This window comes from Phaenicophaeus curvirostris, chromosome 12 (genome assembly GCF_032191515.1).
Source record: "Phaenicophaeus curvirostris isolate KB17595 chromosome 12, BPBGC_Pcur_1.0, whole genome shotgun sequence".
Lineage (NCBI taxonomy): Eukaryota > Metazoa > Chordata > Aves > Cuculiformes > Cuculidae > Phaenicophaeus > Phaenicophaeus curvirostris.
In genome coordinates this window covers 5,837,596-5,864,200 of record NC_091403.1, presented here as the reverse complement: position 1 = coordinate 5,864,200, position 26,605 = coordinate 5,837,596, and the positions used below count along the sequence as shown (strand labels likewise).

At 41.5% G+C, this 26,605-nt stretch overlaps 1 protein-coding gene across 1 annotated transcript in view; it reads left to right on the top strand.

Annotated features, from left to right (window-relative positions):
- FBN1 (fibrillin 1) overlaps positions 1-26,605 on the top strand; it is a 144,098-nt gene that overhangs the window by 4,595 nt on the left and 112,898 nt on the right. The window contains exons 2-5 of the mRNA XM_069866952.1: positions 9,805-9,887; positions 10,806-10,904; positions 17,686-17,781; positions 19,352-19,447. Coding sequence (XP_069723053.1) covers positions 9,805-9,887; positions 10,806-10,904; positions 17,686-17,781; positions 19,352-19,447 — 374 coding nt within the window. The remainder of the gene's footprint in view (positions 1-9,804; positions 9,888-10,805; positions 10,905-17,685; positions 17,782-19,351; positions 19,448-26,605) is intronic.

Sequence of the window (26,605 nt, the reverse complement as noted above, 5' to 3'; positions counted from 1 at the left end):
AACATGTTATTTTCTGTTGTGATGATACATATGCCTTCCCCTGGCTGATACAGTAGATTTTAATTGCATTTTGGAGTATATTTACATACTATATGTAAATTTTTAAATGCATTTAATGCAAGCAGTCTGACAGTAGCGTGCCCTGGGTTGCTTTATCCAGAACCAGTAGCAAGGCGAAGCTCCCATGCTAGCATTCTTGTTATAGTTCCATGTTGTTCTTCAGCCTGAAGGAAAACAGTAAAAAGTAAATAATCTCCAAGCCTGTGCAGTCCTTTTGCTCTCCGCTTAAATTTCCCTATCGTGTCATTCAGACAGCATCTCTTTAAAAGGCATGGCCTTAATCCTGTGGTTAAAGCTGTTGATGGGTACTGTTGTAGTCCGGAAAGTGTCTTAAGCACGTGCGATCCCGTTACCAGCCGCTTAGCTCATCTTCCTCTTTGCCATCTTTTCTCGTATCGTAGCTGGACACAAATGATTTTTGAAGTGCCGTGTGTCTGTTGTTTGAAATTTGAATTGGAGATCACTACTATAGCCCCAAATATGTTAGAGAAATACTTTTTTTCTATTTGATGGTAGTAAGTCATAAATAGGGCTACACTGAACAGTATCGCAGCATTCTTGACATACTGTGTGAAACACGATTGTGTTGGAAATATTGTAAAATTGAGGGAGACGCAGATGAAGGAAGTTTTCTATCACCAGGCACAACTTTGCCAAAGATACGCGCTGAAGGTCAGAGAGGTAGGATTGGATGTAGTTATTTCCCTTATTTCCCCTCTTGTATTTTTTAATACTGCCCAGGGAGGTGGTTGAGTCACCTTCCCTGGAGGTGTTTAAGGGATGGGTGGACGAGGTGCTGAGGGGCATGGTTTAGTATTTGATAGGAATGGTTGGACTCAATGATCCAATGGGTCTTTTCCAACCTGATGATTCTATGATTCTGTGATTTATTTATGTATATCTGCGTAGTGCTGAGCTATATCAGGCTACCCCAATACACTGACCCACATGCTGCAGGATGAGTAGTAGCTGGCCTGTGATGGGTTTGTACTTTGTGTACAGTGAGTGGAGAGTTTCACCTTGGGTTTGCCACTTCATGTCCCATCATAGGAAGGTACATTGCTGTCTTCCATCCTGAAGGCTCCTGTGTAAGGCTGATTGTGGCTACGACAATTGCTCAGCAGGTTAGAAACAGACTTTATGCTGCAGCTTTTGCTCAGAAAACAAGAGATGTTATAAATTGTACTTTGTTTCTTGTGTTCCAGGTAATAATTTTCTTCCGTGGATTTGTGAATTGTCTAATCTTTTGTGTGGTGTTGTCTTTCTGGAGACTTTTTCTGATGTCGGTTTGTTGGTCATCCGTCGAGCTTCTATTGGGGGAGGAAGAGTGTTGTTCAGCCTTTAGAAAGTGGAGGCATAAAGTATTAGAGGGGAGAAGAGCACCTGCACAGCGTGCATCTGTTTGCAGTGGTGCACAGTAATTTGCAAGATGCAGTGTGGGTTTCCAGAGGGAATTGTTGGGAGGAGGCAGAAGAAGAATCCGGCACGTGGCTGGTTTGCTAACCACAGCTGCACTTTCCTCAATCAAGAGCCCACTTACAGTTTATAGAAGTAGTCTTCTCTCCTGTTTTTAGCCAGCACAGAATACCTTTTGTGTGTAGTGATGGTTCCACATGTTGTTCACCAGATTCAGTCTGGAGAAGTTTGCCTTGTTAACTGGACAAGCTACTCTATGTGTAACTTGACGCTGCTGTGCCAGAACCTTTGGGGCTCTCCTGGGCTTGAGGATGAAGACTTGCAATAAGAGTAGGGCTGCTCTCAGTTTATTTGGGAGCAACGGGAGGATCACTGGGTTAGGGTTTGGCAGGGACCATCCATCTGTCTGCTTCATTTACAGTGATCCTTATTGAATAAAATTGCAGCTTCTGTTTTCCTGTATGTTGATTTTCCTTTCCTGTGGTGCATTGTTCAGCAGTGCTGTGCACTTAGGACAGTCTTTTTCATTGTTTTTCATCTTCCATCCTGCAAAGTTGAGTGTTATATATATGAACTTCAGTACAAGTTTTGAAGTTTTGACAAGGGTCGCTTTAAATACAATCATGGACTCAGCAAAATAGTTATCAGAATAGTACTACCCAAAATGCAAGGTCCAAATGATTTAGCCACGTGTATCGCCAGGAAATCTTCCTCTAGATGGAAATGTAGTAGACGTTGGCTGATGGGAGGCCATCTCTTCTTAAACAAGACTTTAGGAGCTAGGGATCCTTGGATGTGTACATACAGAAATAGTAAGAAATTAATTATTAGCTTATTTGCTTTACCCTAGGATCACTTTCCATCTCGCTGCTCTTCTTCACCCCCCTGTTGAGCCTTAAAGATGAAGGGATATAGATGCATGTGTGTCACTTTGGTCTTACTCTCTAGAGTCAGAAATATTTTTGTAGAATGGAACAATTGTGGCCTGGAGTGTTTCTGACTGACCATTGCACTGTGCTGGAAAATATATTTGTAGTTCTTCGGTCTTGTATTATGGATGTCTCCTTTGGTTGTTTTCTCATCGATTAGGACTTTCCCACCTCAGGGTTTTCTTTTGTTTGCTTGTTTAAGGGTTTTTGTTTGTTTTAAAGGATTTCTGACCTACTGAACAGCCTCGTTCATGCTGAGGTTGATATGCATGAGAAGAATACTTTTCTCTTTTTGTGACAGTTTAGTGAAGTTGGGCTCTTCTTTGGGATGTACATTGGGAAGTAAAATGTAGCCTGCCTTCTGGTTTTGCTTATAGATCTTCACTGAAATAGGATGGAGTTCTAGCTTTTATCTGGAAGAATATTTTCAGTGTTGACTTGCTGGAGAATCTGTTGTTTTCCTTTCTACTTCTCATTTTATGGAATGATTCATGACCATTAAAGCCTCAGAAATACCAAATGAAAGCCACAGTTCTTTTGTCTACAGTCTTAATCATTTTCATCCTCTTTTTCAAGCTTCCCTCTCTCTCTTATTTTGCTGGAGGACATCAGAATATCCAGTGATCTTCAACTGAGGTTTCAAACTAAAATTTTTTTTGCTTTCAGGAACATGTTTTTCCTCTCTATTTTCTCCTTTGTTTTTCCCTCTGATATTTCATCTTTTACTCTTCCCTGGCTGCTACGAACAAAGTGAAGTGAAGAAGTATGGTCCATATTGTCAGGATTTTCCTGTTGCCGTACGGCAGACACGCAGGTAGTAGTTGACCTTTGAAAATAGTGTCACTGTCCCAACAAGGAGAGAGGCAAAGGGGAGGATGCAGCGGGTTGTGAAGCTAGGAGGAGAAATGCTACTATCTCCCCTAAAATAAATCTTCCAGTAGCTTAAGGGAGAGTGCTTTAAAACACAAGTTAATGGCATTGCTTAACACCTAAGAGCGTTCACTGACAAGTATTGATAGAAGTGTCAGATTTATGCGACTCTCTCCCCAAGTGTTTGCGTTTGCTCCAAGATAGGGAAGGTGGGTAGCACCAACTCATCCCCCAGCCTCTGAGAAGGCCTTGGCGAGGGGCTGGATAACCTTGGGGCTTGACTGGCCCCAGGCTCGGTGCACAGCGAAGGCTGGAGGAGGTCCTGAGCTTGCCTGTGTGCTATCTCTTGAGGGATTATGTTAGAGGTTTACCTGCACCGATAGCCATGAGCAGGTACATGGGGGCTGTGGGCAGTGGTGTGGGAGGTATAACCTTGTCTCTCTCTGTTCTCCTGGTGGAAGTGATATCTGGAGAGCTAAACGTTGCCCTAGCCCTCAGTTACATTTATTTTCCACGGCATGCCATTTAGGCTATGATTTCTTGTATGCTGAATTTTTTTCTTTCTTTTTTTCCTATTTTTTTACTTTTAAGAAAGTACCTGCTGGAGACCTAGCAGATAGGTTTTTGTGGTGACATATTTCTACTTTACATGTCTTATACAGCCATGTAAATTGGGTGTTGAATGGGATCCATTGACATTCTCAAGTGGAACAATGAGGGGATGCATGCCAGAAACACATCTGTCCCTGGCTATGAATGCAAACAATGCCTGGCTGTCAGGTTAGATGAGTCTGTCCCTGCAAAAGGCATGGGCAGATTTTCAGAGCAAGTGCGGAAGAATTCACTTAATGTCAAATGCTGTTGTTGGATTGCTGTATTTAGCTGTCACAGTGTGATGGAAGTTAGGGTTAGAAAAGTGTTCAGTATTGCTGCAGGAAACTTGCATGTCATTTTGAACTCTTGACTTGCTCATAGGCTGGAGCCAAAGGCACCCGTAGAGCTGCTCAGCATGTTATTTTTTTAGTTGAACTGAGCCAGGGTTCTGGGACAGCGGTATCCTTACTGTCAAAGTGAGAAATAGTTATCGTGTTAGACTCTCTGCGTGGCACAAACACGGAGGCTTACTTATTGCATGGTAAAAATGAGTATATTGGATGTAAACCTTTGTCTGTAAAAAGCAGAAAACTGCGTGCTTTATCTTTCGTAGAATAATAGAAGATTAATTTTGTGTTTGTTTTCAGAGTCTAGTATTGTTTCTGAGTTTTTTCTTTGATAGGGTTGAAATAAATAGCTTCAAGAGTCCTTTAAATAATCTTCACTGGGCGATGAAAAAGAGCTAATATAATATTTAGCTAAACAACGGAGAAGCAACCCCTGTTTAAAGTTTTTGGGGTACCTGGAAATGAGGCTTATGCATGTTAGATGCAGACCTGTGTCTGTGTTTTTTGCTCTATCCCATCCACATAGTTAAATTTCATAGATTTTGGCTGTGCTCGCTGGAAGTGGTGAGGTCAGAGGACAACACGGCTCCTTGTCTGGGCTCTCAGAGTGGTGTGTTTCAAGATGGCAGGTGGCTTGGGGAGGATGCTTATGGCATGCCTGCTGCTCCTTGGAGGAGGAGTGGGCGCCAGTCCTGTATTCACCTCAAATTTGTGCACGAAGTACCTGGCGTCTGTCATCTAGGTGGAGAGATGCCTCGGAAGGCCATGCGGTCCAAACGCTGCTCTGAGCAAGGTGAGCTGAAATCAGTCTGCTTGCAGCCATGTCCACTCAGGTTTGAAGTTTCTCTAACAATGGAAATTCTTGATTCAGTGGGAGAGTGGAGTAAAGCTCCAGTGGAGTCAGCAGAGCTAGGCTACTCTATGCTTTTAGCATTTACTCTGAGATGCTGAGGAGTTTAGGAAGGTACATAAAGCTGTTTTACAGCAAAAGGTATAGATCTGATTATGTGTCTCTGGAAAACGACTAGTAAAAGCTATTCCTCTTCAATTTCTGGAGCCATAGCTACTATTTCTTAGTGTGCTGGTTATATTCAGACTTGGACAACTGTATTTTTAACACCAGCCTACCATTTTTTTAGGTGCAGTTTGTTCGTCTTAACTCCCAGTGCAAGCATGGAATCACCACTCCAATTCTGTGTGGAGATGATCAGGGAATAATTCTGGGTAGAGTTTTCGCAGGTACCACCCGTGTAAGAAGAAAAACAGGCAGAGGATTCTCTAAAAATAACTGTTGGCTGAGGATGTTCCTTTAAATTATGTAATTCTGCCAGAAAATTGGGTCTCTACATTATGTTAAACAGATGCTAGCTGCTGCAGCCAAAATAGTTAATACAGGTCCTTCATTAAACATTTTCTTGCAAGGAAGAGTCCCTGTGTGTTTTCCTAGGGAGAGGAAAAGGGAGTGAGGGAGGGGTTGGAAACCCTTCCCGGTATCCCTGCGTCTCAGGGCAGCTGTAAGTGGTGATCAGCTGTCTCTCTTGCTCTCTCAGCCGCTCTCTCTGCCCACTCTGTCTGGTCTCCCTGTTTAATGTATTCGAGACCCACGCTTTGGGTTTGATTCAGCCTGGGTTACGCCAGCGTTGGCCGGTGCCTGACAGCGCTGCTGACAAAATTTCCGCCTGAAGTCTTGCTCGTAGCGGTGCCAAAAACTCTTCCTCCCGTGGGAGCTGCAGACGGGCAACGCTTTCTTCGGGAGAGGGCTGTAATTTCCTTGAGGGGTCACAGGCAGGGCAGGACAGGAATGTACAGAATTGGCACAGCCCCAGGCGGGCTGCAGCAGGGGCTCTGGCTGTGTGTCTGTCCCGGAGAGGACAACCACGATGCTGGAGGTGCCCCTGCTGTCCTGGGCTGGGTGGTGTTCCCCGCTGCCAGCTTCATACAAGGCTTTTGAGCATCTTCCTCACTTCTCTGGCTGTCACGTACCCTCACTACCTGATCATGGAATCATAGAATCACCAGGTTAGAAAAGACCCATCAGATCATCGAGTCCAACCATTCCCATCAATCACTAAACCGTGTCCCTCAGCACCTCGTCCACCCGTCCCTTAAATACCTCCAGGGAAGGTGACTCAACCCCCTCCCTGGGCAGCCTGTTCCAGTGCCCAATGACCCTTTCTGTGAAGAATTTTTTCCTAATGTTCAGCCTAAACCTTCCCTGGTGGAGCCTGAGTTCATTCCCTCTGGTCTTGTCCCCTGTCACTTGGGAGAACAAGCCAGAACCCTCCTCTCCACAACCTCCTTTCAGGTAGTTGTAGAGAGCAATGAGGTCTCCCCTCAGCCTCCTCTTCTCCAGGCTAAACACCCCCAGCTCTCTCAGCCGCTCCTCATAAGGCCTGTTCTCCAGCCCCCTCACCAGCTTTGTTGCTCTTCTCTGGACTCGCTCCAGAGCCTCAACATCCTTCTTGTGGTGAGGGGCCCAGAACTGAACACAGGATTCGAGGAGCGGTCTCACCAGTGCCGAGTACAGAGGGAGAAGAACCTCCCTGGTCCTGCTGGTCACGCCGTTTCTGATCCAAGCCAAGATGCCATTGGCCTTCTTGGCCACCTGGGCCCCTGCTGGCTCATGTTCAGTCGCTGTCAACCAACACCCCCAGGTCCCTCTCCTCCAGGCAGCTTTCCAGCCAGACTTCTCCTAGTCTGTAGCTGCCCAGGGTTGTTGTGCCCCAAGTGCAGGACCCGGCATTTGGCCTCGTTAAACCTCATCCCATTGGTCTCAGCCCAACAGTCCAGCCTGTTCAGATCCCTTTGGAGAGAAGGCACTGCTGTGCTTATTGTGATTTGGCATCATTTTACAGTGGCGTTCCTGCTCTACAAATCTGCTTCCAGTGGCTGGGTCATGGCGTGCAGTTTGGGAGAGCCTCCAAAGGAGCTGATGCTGCAGTCCTGCCCAGGCTGTGGCTGGAAAGGACCGACCAAGCTTTACTTCACAGAATTGCTAGGTTGGAAAAGACCCCCAGGACCATTGAGTCCTATCAACCATTCCTATCAACCATTAAACTGTGCCCCTCAGCACCTTGGCACTTCATAACAGGAGTGGAGGTTCCGTGCGATTGTTCCCGAAGAAGAATTATCTTCTCATCTGGTGCACACAGGTGCTGTCAGCCAGATCTATCACTCTCAAGCATAAGTTATTTCCAGAGGATCATTTTTCTCTGTGCTGTTCTGAGACTTTTCTAGTTGATGACTAACGTCTTTTGATAATTACTCGACTCATTTTGCTTCTGAATTTATACTTGCATATCATTAATTGAAGACATAATTTCTTGTTTATGTTGGACATCTTTGATGAAACTCTGGGCATCATTCATGCTGTGTCTGAGCACCATACCATTACAGAAATCCCTTTCTACTTCATGAGTTTGTAAGTGGCTCTAAAATAAAATGAAAGGCTTGTCTTTTTAAAACTGCAGTGGAAACAACTTTCTTCCCGAGATGCTTTCTCCCTCCTCTGGGCTGTATAGATGCATTTTTGCTTATTTTACCATTGCAAACAGGATTTTATAACTGAACTCTGTTTGTAGTGCTGTTCAGGAAAGCAGCTTTATAAGAATGTAAAATAGTTCTCTAGTGTTCATAGCCTATAATATCAGCAGGAAAATATGCTCTATTAAACAAAACAGTGAGTAACTGCTTAAAGTAAGTACCACAATAGAACCCTTTACAATGTGATTGATGGCTTCCATGATTTCACAGAAGGTAAAATGTTATTCCCTTGAATACTTTATTTAGTTATTTTTTTATTTGTTTGTTTATGGGGACCTATTGCTGTTGTATCTGATCACCTCAAAAATATAAATGAATTTAACCTTCAAGATTAATTACTATTAAAGATATTTTACAAATAGGCACCAGTAAAGAACACTTCCTCCCTCTCAAAGAAGTAGCGTCCAGACTTTAATATAGGTTTCTTTTATAAGCTAGACAGCGGCTTTCTGATGAAAAAGTGTTCCACTGGAAAATGCACTTGTCAGGCTCAAACTGTTCCATGGAAGTACAGTTTGATGGCTACTTTTTTTTTTTTTTTTAAAGCTAAACATGCCACATCCGAGTCGGAGCTTCTTGGGTGTACGGCTTGGCCTACCCTGTGGAAGCCTCAAGGCTCCCGAGGTCTCTGGCTTCATTGGTTGCTGGCACATCTAGGCTTTCCAAAGCCCCATTTTGGAAACACATTTTAAAAATCGGGTTTCCCCGTGGCACAAAAACCTGCTTCTAACTCTTAACTTGGACCAGGTCGTCCCCAAAGCTGCATACTTGCTGAAACTGGAATTTGACAGAGTACCTAAACATTACTTTATGGTCAGTTGTTTCTAGATTCTTACCAACCTAGATTTTGGAAATTGGTGGTTTATGCCTGGGGCTTGTAACAGGTAGCAACAAACCCATTCTGTCTGTCTTAATAAGTTCCATTATTTCTTCTAACTGGAGAAGGTGAAAAGCAATCTCACTTGTCTGCTCGCCAGTCTTAACTTGGCAGATGATTGTGGAGCAACATTTGGCATTGATGAACAGGGAACTCTAGGAAAGTTACATGGTTATAGCCCTGCAGGGAAGTAGCTGACGTTACTAAAACTGAATACATTGGAATTATATGAATAAGACTTTGAGCCTATAACACCAGTTTCAGGAAGGGAAAAGGACCCTGCAACGAGTCTAGTTGTGTTGCTCGTGTTCATCTTGGTTACCGCTCTATAATTAAAACCAGGGGAAGGTGAGGGTAGCGTTCCCTTTGACTGAAGGAGTTTCTGGCCAAGCACTTAATGAAAGGACTAGGTGTCACTGAAGCGGGTGTAATCGGAATACTTGAAATGGCATCAACAATGCAGATCTCTGAATAAATATAGTATTAAAGTCTTGTTGGTTGGAAAATGTGCGTAAAGAAATGTTTGTATATATCGAGATTGTTTGTCTTAAATTGCCTCACCATATGAGGTAACTGTTGTTTACTTAGACATTGCAATACTAGGGATGAAGAACTTTCTGAAAGACCAAGGACAAAATAATAATAGAAACCCCTTCTTAAAACAATAAACACTTTAAATCTGTCTCTAATCTGTATGCAGTATTTCAAGAAAGTGGCTTCTAAAAAGTTATAGATAACTTCACTTGTATTAGTCTGTTGAGTAGCTGCTTGCAATATTAATAGAGGTTGTTAAAATTTTCCTCAGTGTTCACTAATGATGATGGCTGTGAACCCTGATTTTGTATTTAAATGGAAGTTTTCCTCAAAACCCATGTGCTGCTTTTCCAGATATGGAGTGATAGGGGACAAAGCTTACCTCTTCTGTTCCTGTTTTTCAGATGTTACTGATTTGATTTCGTGTTTATAATGTAATCTCCAATTTGTAAAAGCATATGTTACCTAAAAACCCAGCAACTAGAGGCACACAGTTCTAAAAAAAATTCAGCGCTTCTAGATTTAATTATTGAAGTGCATATTGCAGTGATTTACGTTTTCCATTTTTATGCCTCTGCTTTTATAACATATTTCTGAGTAAAAATAAGAATTCATCTTTTTTTTTTCTTTCCAGACCAAATGTATGTGGATCACGTTACAATGCTTACTGTTGCCCTGGATGGAAAACTTTACCTGGTGGAAACCAATGCATAGTCCGTAAGTTAATCCAGCTACGAGTTGTGACTGAGGTTTAGCTTTGTCCCTCAATGTCAGGGTATTTTTAATTGTGTGCTGGAACTGAAATATGTTTCTATATGGTTTCAGTAGCAGCTGTACAGCATTTCTTTACCATTTTAAATATATTAAGCTAGTATTCAAAGTTTTGTGGGTGGTGATATAGTGATGTGTTACCAGCATTTAACAGAGGATTAATCTCATCCTTGTGTTCTGCTTAAGTCTGTGCTAAAGGGATCCAAGGGATGCGTGGACTCTCAGGAGCGAGTTGCTGTGGAATATGTTAAAATATTAAAGTAAATGGGAGGAGGCGACACCATAGGTCAAACAAGTGCATTTGCTCTGCTTGTTTGGGTCACATCTCTGAAATATATATTTAGGAATATAACTATATACATGGATACATTATAGTGCTGTAAGCATATTCATGTGTAACACTGCAGTGTACTAGAAATAATTGTTAAGGGAGCTTTGCTTAAGGCTGATAAGACCCTCTCCAGAGATACTGAAGCGATGTGCTGTCAGATGGGAATTAGTACACTTGTGCATGTCTGGTGTGGAAATAACAGGAGCATTGTAATGCTGCCTCAGTGCCAGCTTTCCTCTAAGCTGGTGAAATGGACCACAGCTTCACTTTTCCAAGGAAATCACCCTGTATCTAGTGTGGCCTGTGGCACATTCCTGGACCTTTCCATAAGAGATGGTGAAGGTCCAGCTTTCAGCTGTTCCCTGTAAAGATGCGGATGAACAGTATGAACTGTTTTGGAATCTGTTGTATGCAACTTAATGAGTTTGTAAGTCCTTATGTAATGACGCTGAATGGATATTTTCTGTCAGGTGTTTTTTTTATGTTTGGGGTTTTTGAAACGCATTTTAAAGTCATTTATGTTTTCTTTATAGCAATCTGCAGACATTCCTGTGGGGATGGATTTTGCTCTAGACCAAACATGTGCACGTGCCCAAATGGTCAGATAGCCCCCTCCTGTGGTTCAAAATCAAGTAAGTATTTCTTCTCTGTCTTTGATATTGCTCTTTTGAGTCTGTGAAGCTACTAAGGTATGTAAGATAGTTCAGCGGTGAATATTTAAGACAAATAACCTCTGAGTCACTAGACATACGTTTGCCACAGGAAAAAGCATAGCCTCCTGTGATGAAACTGAAGGATGACTCAGGCACTAGCTATTGGGGATGCTCTTTTTCTGCTTAATGAAAACAAAATTAGTTTTATTGAAAACTGTGTTCATTTGCCAGCTTATATTACACCAATTCCTGTTTTTCTTGCTTTCTGGAAAATGCTTTATCTCTATTCAGTACTAGACACGCGCACATCTACATTGCAAAAGTTGTAATGATAGAGAGAAGACTGTTGACAATTCACTGAATCTGACTTGTTTTGTAATTCTGCCCTCATTTTGGAGGTTACTAAGCCAGATGCTGTATTTTACATACAGAGACCTACAAGCTTTGTGGCATTTCCTTGCTAGGCTCAGTACGCGTCTTCTGAACCTGACGTTGCTGACCTTATTCAGGTGGTGTTCAGGTGTAGGTCTTTAAGTGGAACAGGTTTTCATCAGAAAAAAAACAGATGCTTTAGAAATGAAACTTTTCAGGGAGAGGACTTTTCCTAGAAACACTTGGATTTCAGGTTTCCAAGAAAGGTTCCCCAGATCCAGAAAAAAAAAAAGTAAAATAAAATTAATTCAGCAAACCAGATAGCTTAATGGCTAATCATGGGTAGAGTATCTTATATGAAGTAGGATTCTGCTTGGGGTGGTATCTCAGTTCATATCTGAGATGCCAGCTGTAATCTCCACTGTATTTTCGTTTCAGTATATTCTTGTCTCTTAGAACATAGAAAGTTTTGATTTTTATTTAAAATATGAAGTTTCTGGAAGAATCTTGGAGGAAACTTGCTCCTCCAAATGCCTCTAACTATCCAAACAATGTCTTAACTGAATTCAGTGGAGGGTGCACTCATCTGAGGTCTGTAATATTATGCAAAGTGATCAAATTTTAATTCTGAATATCTTTCCAGACTCAGTGGGTGGTCTACTTTGCCCCTGTATTTTTTACCTTGTCATTTTTTTTGCTGTCCTAGTTGATAAGAGTTTTCCCACATAGCTGACCACTCCAGCTTGTGGCTTTAGCATCCTTTCCATGCAATAACAGTGGGAAAACAATAACAACTGTGGAATGTAACCGAATGGCATGTACTAAAATGGTAAATATTGTTCTTTGTGGTTCAACCCCTTTCTCAGGCTCGTGTGATGTCTGTTAGGGAGGGGCCAGCACAAGGAAGGTATGGAGCTCTGGAGATGCCAGAGAGGACTGGGAGGAGGAAGGGTGCAAAATGCTGCACAAACGTGTGTGTTGTTGCCTTCCTGCCATAGTTTGCAGCTACTGTTTTACCAGGTGCATGCGCCTTAATCCTGTAAGCCAGTAAAGGAAAGTATGACCTTCTCCCTAGTCCCCTTCAGGCTACAGAAGGAAAGATATATCCCTACATCTGTTACATGTTTTGGCACCTTTGTAAAAAGCAGGAATGAGTGGGCTTTAGTATTACCTCATTTTTTTTTCTTAGGCCACACTGAAGTATTTTATGAGTCAAGATTTAAAAGAAAAACAGAGTATGACTAAAGTTACAGTTCTTTTGGTTCCTTTTCTGAAATATCCTGCCGTTGATCTCCATACTTTTAGCCTTCATTGGAGTTGCACAGATAATTGGGTGTAGAAGGACTTTACTACAGGTCTTAATCAACCAGTTTCTAAAGCCTAGGTGACACAGATGTTTTGGCTGTTGACAATTACTTCCCCTAGGTATGAATATTCTACGAATCACACACTTTAATCAGCGCAGACATTATTTTCCATCAATTGCTCCATAGGTTTGCCCACTTTTAAATGTTACTTTTCTGTACAGGCTATAAGTATTAACGCTTCACAAACAGACTTAGCCACTGGCTTAAAGATCCTGCTTATATCTTGTTTCATCAGTGCAAAAATTTAAGATTCATTTTGTATGTGTGGTCACATCACCTTTATCTATTAAAACAAGCCAAATCTAAAAGCAGAAGTGTCTTGAGTTGTTGTAGAGAGAAAAGGGCCTCTGTACACTCTTGTTGGGCAATGCTAATGACCCCATACATCATTAGGACTTGGAGCGTACACTTCCTATAAGTAATTTTCTCTGTTGACACTAGACAAAATCCATGAACATGTACTTACACAGAAGACCACAATGGCTTAGATCTGCTATTAGGGAGCTAAGTGAACACAAATAAGAACCACATTTTTTCATCAACAGGTTACTCTCAACTCCCATTGGTAACAATTAACATTTTGTCAGAATATACATTGACAAAACTATTTTAATTATATGTTTTAACACATGAGAAGAAACTCTTATTAAAATAATAAAAAAAAATCAAAAGGAGATGACGCAAGTTTGTCACATTCAAAATATGTGTAACGAATATGAGTGAAAATACCATGATTTCTCAGGATTAATGTATAGCTTCTGATGTACGAGGTGTGTCTGAGTTGTCTTTTGGGTATTGTAAGCTATGTGTGAATCTAGGACTTAAGGAATCAGTAGTGGGCACAGGTTTTATAGCATGTACAACCATAGACAGAACCCAAATTCACGGTGGCTCTTAAAGTCTGGTTATCTGCCAGAATCAAGTAATGCAGATTGGAAAGCACGTAAATTGGAAAGCAAAATAAAGCCTTCAAGTTTGATTCTTATGCAGGTCAGTTGTTGGGACGTTTCTGGTTGCGAGTCAGCTTCAGGAATCTGATTTGTGGTTGAAAAGATCAGCTGGTGGTTTTCTCAGCAAGGATTTTTGTGACATCAATGAACTTGCTAGCAGAGTAGTGGTTATTTCTGTGTAATTAGTGAATTTTTGGGTATGCTTAGAGTAGGCTTGGAGATAAGATTGCTGTGTGTGTAGCATCCCCCCCAGTGGCTCTGCTGGTGCAGGTGCACACGTAGGGTGATGCCCTAGAGCCTGTGCTGCACCACTTCTGTGGTGGCTGCTCCGCTGCTACCTGGCACATGGCTGGTTTGGCCTCGGTTGTTCATGCTTTGGATCAATCTTTGATCCTGCTGTGTTTTTGGAGTTCCCACTCGGCCCCTATGGAACAGGGCGGGTGAAGGAGGAGAAGGATCTCTGCTTCAGCATCAGGCAAACCCCGCTGCCCCCGGGGTTGTGGGTCAGATGTGTCTCTCAGCACAGCTGCTGGCTTTGCTTCCCACCTGTTTCAGTTGGAATGGCTTGGGTTGGCGTTGACGGGGAAGGCGTTTGCTGGTGGGGCTGTGTCTGAAGGAAGGGAGCTGTGGCAGAGGCAGCGGGAGCTGTGGTGGGTGCTGGGGGTGGCAGCTGGTGGGTACAGGTGCCTGTGTCCCCCAGCAGGCTGGTTATGCTGCCTGAGTGAAGCGTGGGTCCTGCTCCACTCCCCCTGCTCGCAGCTTCAGAGCCACCACCCGAGGACCAAGGTCTTCTTCAAGGGACCACGTGCTGTGGTGGGGGAAGCTGGACCCCAGTCCTTGGGGTAGTGTGGGAGACATCCAGTAAAAAGGCAGTAAAACACGGAGCTCAACCCCTTCCCTTACATTCTACATCATACAACCCATTCCCTTACATCCTTCCCTGACTCTGCTGCCAGAGGTGGTTCAAGGTCTCGAATTTGACTCGTTTCCAGAGTTTTCGAGGCTGCTGTGGGTTTTGTCGGTGCCCTGCGTGGGGCTGCAGGCTCGTGTGCCATGTCCCTCCCGAGGCAGTCACTCGACAGAGGAAGCACGCTGAGCATCTGGGATGCGATGAGACCGTCATTCCTTGTTTACAGCTGCTGGCAGGCAGAACCCTGCGTCATGCAGGGCCTGGGTTGGGAGTGTTTCCTCAGCTGGGGCACAGAGAGACGAGAGGCAGCCTCTCCTTCCCCTGCCCACCGGCCAGCCCCGCGCAGCGCCCGTGGGCGAGCGGCTCTGCTGCCTGACCCACCCGAGCATCGCAGACCCTCACGCCGCACGTCTCTGCGCTTGGGATCGCTGCTCGGTGAGCTCCTCAACGTTTCGTGAGCGGCTGCGGTGCGATAGTGCTCTTGGGGTGACCAAGTCTTTATTTGGTTTCGCGGAGGTTTATTGAGAAAGTCAGGAACTGTTACGCTTAAGCACGGAGCTTGTTGTTTCATTTTGATAAACAACGCAAACGTTGCCCACACACGAAGCACGTGTGGATGCGTTTGGTCTCGCTGGCTCTTTCGCCGGTTTAGAGAGTTGTGTTCCTGCAGTTATTCCTGTTTTGACTTCAGGAGTTTTCAGTGCAGAGTGTTTACAAATTGGACCTGAAAGAGAATTGATAAATTCTGGCTTTTAATCAATTATTAATGTTGTTAACATTTCCTATGCCTGCTGAGATAAGGTAAGGTTATACGCATTAATTGACCAGCCTTATGGCAATTCCTGTGCTTTTCCTTGACTCTCTGTCAGTGTGATACCTTGGAACAGGTTATTTCATTTACTGGAATATCTCTGCTGACATTAATGGAATTGTTGATATAGCTGAGAAAAGAGACTTTGGACCTGCGTTAATATGCTACTTTTCAAAAATGCAATCTTAAAATCATCATCTGCGCTCCAGACAGCCTTTGTATGTGTTTCTATAAACTTTTGGAAGGGTAATATTTCAGAGTAGTCTGTGTGGTTTTGGAAATACTGTTTTCAACATTCCCTCAAAAGAAGGCAGAAAGTAGATAATTAGTTTACTGACTGTATCTCACAGATTTTCTTACGTGGTAATAAAGGAGAAAGCTCACTGATTTAAGTGGCTCATTTTAATAAGGTGACTGGTTGTCCCAGCAGTCTCCCATAAAGATTTTAGTTTAAAAAGGAGGAAGAAATATTTTACCTTGGAAACGTTCCTTTAAGAAGCAGTAAGACAAATTATGGAAACTTTGTGTGTGTGCATGTGTGATGTGTAAAACCACTCCTTATCCCAAAATGGGGAAATACACTTTCTTATATTTGAACAAATAATATGAAAACCATCATATATGTTACTGTTAACCTTTTTATCTCGAATGTAGTTCAAACTATTTAAATGGCTTTGGTCTTCATGTGGGAATGGAAATTAGCTCTTGGCATAGCTTGCTCTAATTGAAATCAGTTTGTGATCCTTCCCTGCTTGACGGATGATATAATTTCCTATGCTTTTTGTAATCCCCTCTGTTTTTCTAAGATTGTATAAAGCTAAGTTGAACTACACATTTTAAAGTAACTACGCACCTTTTTCTGACCTACTTAGGACATTGTCCAAAAATCTTCACCAGATATTCACTCTGTATTTGCAGACAATTTTATTTTTTGTTGAGGAATGTTAGTACATTTTTGTTGCCTGAAGTACTGAAGTACATCCAAAGCAGAACAAAGATGTGTTGTAACTATTAAAAATCTTAAGAAATGTAAGATTTTTTTTATCTTTATAATTGAAGAATTAGAGTAGTACTCTTTTAAATGCTAGATTGCTTTAAACCCTTTCTCCAGTTGCATATTTAACTTCTGTTTTGTGGATTCATATTGCTATAGAAGGCAATACAGTTAAGATTATTATTTCTACTGGAAAATAAAAATAAAATTCCATTCACATACTTCTCAACTGTAAAAAGCCAAATGATGCTTAAGGGCTTTGTGCAACAGGAAAAAAATCAGTGGTTGGCATGGCACCTGTTAGCAACAGGCTCTGGCGGGACATGCAATTTCTGTTTTTCAGTTTTCAGCGTTTCAGACAGCGTGGTGTAGGTATCCAGTGCTCCATCACAATCTGCTGAAATGCTGATCTGACCATAATCCTATGAGGAGGAGCCTTTCATGTGGTTCCTGTTAAGAGAATTTCCCAGCTACGTACTGGAGTGCCTGCCCTAGTTCCCAGCTGTGTTGGACCGCAGGACCTCTACAGAGGACTTCACTTTGTCAGAAGCCCTGCCTGCTTCTCTGTGCCTGACGAAGAGCGTGACATACTTCCAAGTTGTTCCTGTCCTCTAGTTAAAAAATATATTTTTCTGTATTACTAGAAAAAGGCAGCACAGACTTTTACGCTTTACTGACATAGGACTTAAGCGTCATGTTAATCATCATAAATGGGGCTGTGGGTGAGGAATCGTAGAATCATAGAATAGTTTGGGTTGGAAGGAACCTTAAAGATCATCCAGTTGCAAGCCTCAAGGGCATGCTGCTCCCCTGCCCATGCTCCTTGTAGGGGAAGGTTGTTGGTGCTGTGGAAGTGCTGTCTGTGCCCTACTGGGGCAGATCAGCTTCTGGTATTGTGTGTGTTGGCAGAACTGGGCTGTCTTAAGGAGCTTCTTTAAGTGCTTCGCTTCAATACTTCCATCCCGTGTTGCCCAGATGGTAAGACTCCCTTTCTTCTTGGTGGTATCTGCCAGAAGTTTAGTACTTTCACCTTACTGACAGCCTTTTCTTGTCATTGCAAACTAGGAGACAAATTCTGTGGATTTATGCTCTTGTGAAATGCTTTTGACTTCAGTGAACATGAGTAGAATCAAATTCTTGCACCATGTTCTATATTCTTTAGGAATTGTAAATCAGTGTTGTTTTCTGTACTGTTTATTCTGTACATTTTAAGTATATGTCCTAAAATATGCATAATTAGTTTCTAATACTGGTTTCTAGTTAATTGACTCAATCTCTAAAGAACACCCCATCCCTTAGCAGACAGTTGAATGTTTCTGACTAGTTTAACTGAGGAAAATCTTTTTTCCTTTCAAGTACAACACTGTAACATCCGGTGCATGAACGGAGGTAGCTGCAGTGATGACCATTGCCTCTGCCAGAAGGGATACACAGGAACACACTGCGGACAGCGTAAGTTCACTTTTATTCATGTAGACACGAATATGGGATGTGTGGATTTGGCACCATTTAGCACCGAATTTCAGCTGATGTTGAGCTTGTTTTTGATCAGGTACAGTGGAATTTTACAGGAAAACACATGACTGTAATGAATGCTGAGTGAATTCTTTCTGATCAGGACTATTAAAATAAACATCATGTGAATTCATAATAATTGGATATAACTTGATCCTGTAGTTCTCACACTACCACAATTCCCATTGACCTCTAGGGCTTTACCACTCACTACAGCAACAGGCTGTGCATTTAGAATTTACGTGGGATTCCGTTTTCATCTTATATAGAAAGTTAGGCTTTTTAATACAAAGTCTTGTTTTAATTTCAGGGGTTTGCTTCATATTTAGCTATTATGCTTCAGGAATTCTGCTCATTTTGATGTTGTCTTATTAGGGGTGATTGACATATTTTTGACTTCCTCAATCGATCCCGAGCCAACAGCGTTCCTGGATCCACTGCTTGAAATCTTTCCCAAGCTGTCTCTGGTGGTCTCTTGCTCTTCTTGGCTGGAATGGTGTGAAGAAACTCTAATAAGGATGTAGACACTGCCTTTAACCAAGGCTGTCGTGTTGCTATCTACTGAACTCTTGGTCTGACAGAGAAAATGTATTTAGCTCATTTAATGAAAACCTTTTGTGCTCTGTCAAAATCAATGGCACACTTCACATGAACTTCAGTGGGACTAGGAATTTACCCTAATAATCTGGAAGAGGATCACATGGTGAAAGGATTAAGAACTGTATTTCTGACTTCTCTGTGAAATATCAAGTGGATAAAAGAGGATAAATGGAAACCTTCGTTCTAGTGAAGTGCATGTGAAACGGAACAAAGAATAATATTACTCAATGAACATCAAATTGTATTTAAAAGCCCTTTCTTCATGTGGATATTATTTTTGTTTGGGTTTTTTTTTTGAGAACTTCTGCTTTTGGAGTTTATTATGATGAAAATCAGGTTCTGAATCTAGTGACAGCATTGTAGAGAGGAAGGATACCTTGGATTGACTTAGTCAAAACAGGTACTGATTACAGTTTGCTATCCTAGTTGACAGCAAAAATCATTTTACATCAGCAAATTGCCTTTTTATACTGGGTTATTTTTTTCCCTTATGGTAGATGGAATAAATACATTTAAAATTTGCTTCTTAATAGGGAAAGATTTTGAGGATTCAGAGATGAAATTTTCCTTCTACACCTTCTGTCTGCAATCTCTACTATTTCAGTGTTTCTTTGCTGAAATTTGGAAGAGATATTGTTTTGAAGTTATGAAATTGTCTAGCAGTTCTGAAGAGAAAGGTTCTGAGAGGTCAGAAAAACTGTAATTGTTACTGTGTTTATATTATACTCCCTTGGAAAGATAAATTTGTGATACTAATGAGGCCAGGAAATAGAAAAAGATCAGAAGTAGGCTCTGCACTGTTATGTTTACCATTTTTACCAGTCTGCTTGAGCTGGTCGAGTACATACCTTAATGTCTTTCTGGAAATAGCTCAATAAAGATTAATTTTGCCTTCCCTCTGATACAGCTGTCTGTGAAAACGGATGTCTGAATGGAGGAAGATGTGTGGCTCCGAACCGATGTGCTTGCACGTATGGCTTTACTGGACCCCAGTGTGAAAGAGGTATGTTCCTAAAATAGTGGGGAAAAATTGATGTTCCAGCTTGCTTAACAGTAGCTTTAAAAATACTTCAATAGTAATGTGAACTAGTAATATTTTATTGCAGTCTATGAATAAGGTAAAATAGAACTAATGTTCTTAGCGGTGTAAGGAAGCTTTCCAGAAAGGAAAACTCCAGTCTAAGAAGATTGTGGAGATACTAGTTATGGAACTGCATGAACTTAAGTGGTAACAACTTTCCCTTTAGGCATTTTTAATGAGAAAAAAAACCACTTTAGCATTGGTTTAAAAACAAGCATTCAATCTTATCTTCTTCTGTGAATTTTTTTTTTAACGTATCACAAGTGTTGTTTGGTATGATTTTAATGATTAGTTCTTCATTTCACAGTAGGTTTACCAAGCATCGTTTTCTTTTCCAGGGGCAAAAATCCCCCTTTATGTACTGTAACAGTAGGGTTTTCAAGGCATACCTGTTCTAATCCATAGCTGAATTAATTTGATCTATTTTTGTTAGAGTCAAGACTAGAAGTAAGTTTTAAGTAGCGTTTTTAGTAATCTGTGAGCTTCATAAGGATGGAGGCCAGGTTGAAACACACGTGCAACTGATTAATCCTTTCTTTTCCTTACATTTTTGCTATGAAAACAATCCAATGGAAGAAGTGGCAAATAAAAAATACTGTTAAGTGTTTTTATTCAGAAGTTCAGTTCAGTTTCTAAGTCATCAGAAAAGCTCTTTGTTTCTCTGGTACATTTGCTTACCAGTGATAAGCAGCATCTTGTCGCTGTCTTTGGCATGTTTTGTTTTGGCAGAGTTGGTTAATTTCTTCTTCCCATTTTGCAGAGATCTGTCGTTATCAATTTTATCTTTTTGTTTGTGTATCCATAGTGATAATCACAGCTGTTTCCAGATGAAAGCACAGCTATACCAAATGTTTTCTCTCACATATGGATTTTTTTAGGTTTATTAAACCAATTTATTGTTTCATTCGAGAAAGATATAGTCAACAATATTCAGTTATAATCCTTCTGTTGATTTTTTTTTAATATTAAAAATAAAACATTTTCATTTGTTAGGGCTATTAATTGATCTTTTTAGTTGTAAATTCATACGTACCACTCATACAATAGGTTGCATTACATAACTATGGACCTGGAATAGAAAAGACATCAGTAACATCATTTTGGGTTTGCGTGTAGGGGATGTGCTCAGCACATTAAATTTCTGTCAGGGAGTGTGTCAGATAATCACTTCTGTCCGTGCTGCACTTGGAGTTACGGTTGGTGGTTTTTTTTTTCGTTTGGGCAGCATACGTGGGTGATGCAGAACAAGAAATCTTAGGGGATAAAAGCTTTTCATTCTATGCTAGAGCAGACGGTAGGATGAAGCAAGTATTTCCTGCACACGCTACAGCTGATAAAATCGCTGCATTGGCACTGTGTGAAGTCTTGCCAGGTGTCCACTCACATGTTGTAAAAGTAGTTCAAAATGATGGTGAAGTTTTTCTGAAAAGTGCCTCTTTGCTGCATCTTGGGATCTCACTGCTGGAGAAGTGTAAGATGAATGGAAAATTAGGATAAAAATCCAAAGTTTGAAGAGAATAAAGGCTTTATAGGTAAAGAATGTGCTGAATATTACTGTAAGGGCTTTGAATTTTGAGCTTGTTCTCCATGGGTGAGTGGTTTGAACCTTCAGTCTGGTGAGGCGATGTAAAGTGCAAGTTCAGAATAGGGTTTTTCAGTGCTGCTTTTATGTTGCCTTATCTGGGACCAGTTTGCCTCAACCTCATTCAGGCCAGTTGCAAGGCTGAATCCTGTTGACAGCTTCAGTCCTATCCCTGAGGGCTCCTGCCTTGTGTCGGGTGGAGTGAGAAACTGGTGACACAGAGCCATTTGAGCCAAATCATGCTGTCACCAAGTGCATGTTCCTGAGCACAATTGAGGTGGAGATCTATAACTTATATGCCTCGTCCTTAGGCAGTATTTACTTGGAACATAACATTTGATCTTGTAGTATACAGGAGAAAATAGACATTAATGAGCTGACTAATGTTTACTGCAGTATCGAGGCCAAATGATAGTCATATCTTCCTAGAAAACCTCTGAAATTTGGCTTCGTTCACAGAGATTTCCTGCAGCCTCTCTACCTAGCTGAGCTAATATGTTCTTCTCTAAAAAGGGTGTGGTGGTTTGTGGTTCCAGAATCACATTATTCCATCAGAAAAGCTTTTTCTGAAGATAGCTTTTCAAGTATAAGCTAATGTTGGTCTTAGTCAGAATAACTTGCATTGTTCAGCGCATGCACCTGTGTGGTCATCTGGGAGTTGTCTGGCTCCATATGATTTTACACATCTGTCAGCTAAGTAAGAGGTCCGTATTTTGAATGTAGGTCTGGAAAGTTATGTGGATTTGTGACACTCCCTGGTGGGCTTCTGATATATATGTGGATGGATGTTTTCCAGTAAAGCGAAAGATTCATGCCTTGTAGAGTAAAACTGTGTCGTTATTAGAAAGAAAAAACAAACACAAAGCATGGAGGGGCAGGAGGAGGAAATAACTCAAGAGAAATAGTCTCTTAAACTATGCTGTTTCTGGAGAGGCAAATAGTTTTGGGAACACCATTTCTGGCTACAAATGTAATGTGAAGTGGTATGGTTTTGTGGCATGCACATTCTCCATCTGTTTGGCTGAGGTTTGACTTCTAGGTTATGCCATGCCACAAGCTAACAGTGATCTAAGTAATTTACTGCTGTGTATCATGCAGTGCTTTTCTCTACAAGCGTCAACTAATAGTAACAGTCACCGACTGCTTGTGGCACGTATGACACAGCCCAGAGAATATTTCAGCCTTTGCTGCATATGTCATAGCTTACAACTGTCTTGAATAAAACGATGCTGAAGCAACCAGATTCTTGGGGGTTATTCCAATAATCTGATACGGAAAACAATTAAAATGTTGCAGGTGGCTGTAGCAAATTTAGAGTCAGTTTCTTACATCCAGAGGGAAGTTGTGTAGTTCTGCGTCTCGACTTTTAAGTAGTTTTTTCCATAAATTTCATCTGATACCAATTAGCTGACCATATGATTGTTAATGTAAGATCTACGAGACTTCTGTGTAGATCAACAGCTTCAAATACATGCGCAATGAAAGCGTGTTATCTGGTAGGAAGACCTGCTGCTTTCCTGATGCAGCAAACTTCATTAAATTCGTGGCATGAGCATTTTCATATATTTATTCAGTCATTCTTTGAGAGGGTGGCAGCTGGCTTTGGACAGTTTTGGCACACAAATTGCTTTTTGTGTGTCTTAGAAGTGTTAGTAATAGTATAAAATACTATAAACATGAGCTAAAGGAATTTTTAGCTTCATTATAATCAATGGAGGAGCTCCATCACTGGCTGGTAACTCCATAACTCCATCACTGGTGATGGAGTTCCTTCTGACATGCTACAAAGTCAGAGATGGGTTGATAACTGTAGCATGGTCAGAAGGGGTATCCATGTATCAGTAGCTCCTAAACTGTTGTTTATGGTGTTTTCCACCTTTCCAGAGCAGGGGAAGACACTCACGTGTACTGTCAAGTATATGCAGGTGATCATAAGTATGACAGTCCTGGCTTTTATATGGGATATTATTAATCAAAAAGGTGAACTTGACATAAATTCAACAGGGAAAGTGTAGTTGAGTTGGAAATGCTTCCTATAGCAATTTAAGACACATTTAAAATACATAGTCCAGAAAGGAAAATATTTCATGGACATTGGCTCAGTAAGACTGAAACGTCAAGGATTCCTTGTGGAAGGTGCTGAGTTCTCTGGCTGTGATCCAGTGATAGGCTTTTTGACATGCATTTAAATTCAAACCTGAGATGTCAGTGTGCTTAAAATTACACAAGCGCTTAAGGGCCTTGCTGGATTTTGGCCCAAGCTTTCAGAGTTGGTTAAGACTCAGCTTTTAGCATATAATGTAGTCATATTGTTAATGAAAGTGAATCTCGGGTAACAAAATGAAGATGCAAGCAAAGCAAAACTTCTGCTGCTGCTTGAAAACGGGGTGCTGCCTTTACGCTATTTGACTTTTAATGCTGGATAACTCGAGTGAGCTACAGATTCAGCAGTTCCATTTAGAGTCTCTGATGAGAGCAGAGACTTAGCTTATATTCCCCTGAGGATGATTCAGAACGTCAACCTTAACAATGCTTTTTATTGTCTGTAAAAGAGCCCAGGGGATTTAGCTGGCTATGTGAGATGCCCACGTTTGGGTCATGTGAAAACATCCCAACGTCGTGCACTTATTAAGTCCAGAGGAAGAAGTGTTCTTGGAAGCTCTGAGAGATCAGACATCTCTGTCAGCTTTGGTACAACTGTGTCCTCCAAACTTGTGCATAAGAGCTTACTTGACTCTTGGAATCTGTTTCTCTTTGGATATTTAGATGATTATACCTCAAGAGGGTCAATTCTATATAATATAAAATCATACACTGTTGTTATCCTTGTATTGCAAAAGTGCAGTGAAACGTGCTTTTCTTTTTCTGTCTTGATCTGTTTAGAGGAACACAGTGGAAGCTTAGATTGTGTTACAGCCCTGTTTGTTTATTTGAATGCTTGTGACAACATTAAGGGCTCAATCCTGCTGCATTTTGGAGTTTTGCCACTCGCTTCGCATAGGAGCAGAATCGGGCCTGATGTAGTTCAAATATTAAAAATGTACCACGTGTGTTTTGTTTTTTTTTTTCTGGACTCAGAATATGAGCAAATGATTGCTTTTTCTTCAAACAGAGTCGTTTCTGTCCTGCTCCCTTCATGGCAGGAATTTTTGCATAATTTTTAATTATATTTGGCTATTATTAAAAGTTCCCAGAATTAATGCCATATGTAAAAATATCTTTCCCAGAGCCTCTCTAAGAAAGTGCAGCCGTTGAAAGTGATCTAGAGTAGTGTAGAGCTGTGTATGTTTTTTTTCTTTCAAAATATTACAACGGGTAGAATGTTTTCACACAGAAGACACTGCACCCCTTCGTGTGCCCCATCCCTGGTATTTAGTTTAAATAGAAAGTAAATAACAAAGTGTAGATAGCAGTGAAAGTATGTTCCCAAAGCCTTATGTTGCATTTAAAGTAGTATTGCAGCATATGGTAGCTGGCAAACATTTGAATAAACTCGATTTCTGAAGCTGTCTTCCAAGAATCACATCTGTTGACATAGACATGTAGTTTCTGCAACCCTGTAACATGAATGCATGTACAGTGTTATAGCAGCAAACTAGAGGATGGTGAAGATTGAAGGCCTGGAATAAGGATTCTTGCACACCGATTTCCACCAAAAACATTAGGAAAAATTACTTCAGTCGGAAGATAAATATATTCCATAACAGAGTGGTGTTTTACTGTCTTTAATAATTTAGTGTGTTGTTGCTCTTGACATCTTTCAGTTTTAAAACAAAAATTCAATATTAGTGTCTTGGATTATCTTTTCTATAAAAGATATTGAGATAAAGGCATGAGGAGTTTTTTAATTGATAGAACTGAGGCTGCAGCTTAATGGTAGAGAAGTCAGTCTCTGCAGGATTACTGTGTGTGATTTAGGGTGGTTTATAATACTTAACAATATCATCAATAGATCTCTGGATCACAACTCAGTACTAAGCTCAGGCTGTTATTTAATGCCAAAAAGCATTTTTAGTATGTTGAGTATGCGAAGGCTTTTATCCATTGTTCTGCTCCTTGCAAATATATACATACATATATATATATATATAAAAATGGTCCTGTGCTGCTTGCTGTATGCTTTGTGTATCTCAAAATATAGAAAATTATAAAATGTTTCTTTGGATTTATTCTTAAAGCTTAATCAAGATCCAGAAATGATTCAGTACATATGGGCTTAGGTCTCTTGTGAGATGTGGGGGCTCCAACTTTTGTACGTGAAGCTGAGCATTTACATTTTATTCCAAATGAGTTTTGATTCCACTCAAACAAATCCAAAGTTTTCAATCAACTATTTAGCAGCCTTTTCTCTGTTTCCATGCCTTCTTGATTGGCTGCTGAGGGCACTGACCTTTAGATGTGCAGTAAGGTATTAGAATCATAGAATAGTTTGGGTTGGAAGGGACCTTAAAGCCCATCCAGTTCCACCCCTGCCATGGGCAGGGACACCTCCCACCAGACCAGGCTGCCCAAAGCCCCATCCAGCCTGGCCTTGAACCCCTCCAGGGATGGGGCAGCCACAGCTTCCCTGGGCAACGTGGGCCAGGGCCTCACCACTCGCGTGGTGGAGAAATTCCTCCTTATGTCTAGTCTAAATCTGCCCCTGTCCAGTTTACACCCATTGCCCCTCATCCTATCACCACAAGCCTTTGTGAACAGCCCCTCCCCAGCTTTCTTGTAGCCGCTTCAGGTACTGGAAGGTCGCTATAAGGTCTCCTATGAGCCTTCTCTTCTCCAGGCTGAACAACCCCAACTCTCCCAGCCTGTCCTCATAGGGAAGGTGCACCATTCCTTTCATTATCTCTGTAGCCCTCCTCTGGACCCGTTCCAACAGCTTCATCTCCTTCTTATGTTGAGGATTCCAGAACTGGATACAGTACTCCAGATGGGGTCTCACAAGAGAGGAACAGAGGGGCAGAATCCCCTCCCTCGCCCTCTTGGCCACGCTTCGTTTGATGCAGCCCAGGACACGGTTGGCCTGAGTTGCGAGCGCATGTTGCCGGCTGATGTTGAGCTTCTCAGCAACCAGCACCCTCCAGTCCTTCTTTGCAGAGTTGCTCTCAATCACATAATTTATTTTGTTTTGATTTGTTTTTAGTTGTAGCAGTGGAGATGCATACAAATTTAAACACAAATTGAAGAGCCCCTATTTTAGTATAATTTAAACACAAACATTTGAATGAAATAGCCGCGTTGCTCTAATGTGTAAGACTTGCTTCTTGCATGTAGGGCATTGAAGGGGCTCACATGAGAATCACTGAGACTTCTGGTACTGCAGACAGCTTTGTTGTTGAACCTGGCGCCTACCTCCAGGTGTACTGGCAGCCTGCAACGTGTTTGCTGTGCAAGAAATTCATTTCTGCTTTCATTACAGATGGGCTGAACCTTGTGCTGGCTTTGCTTGCATGTGGTACTTGTGATCTGCCTTACAATGCTTTAAGGAATGAAGAGTAGAAGCC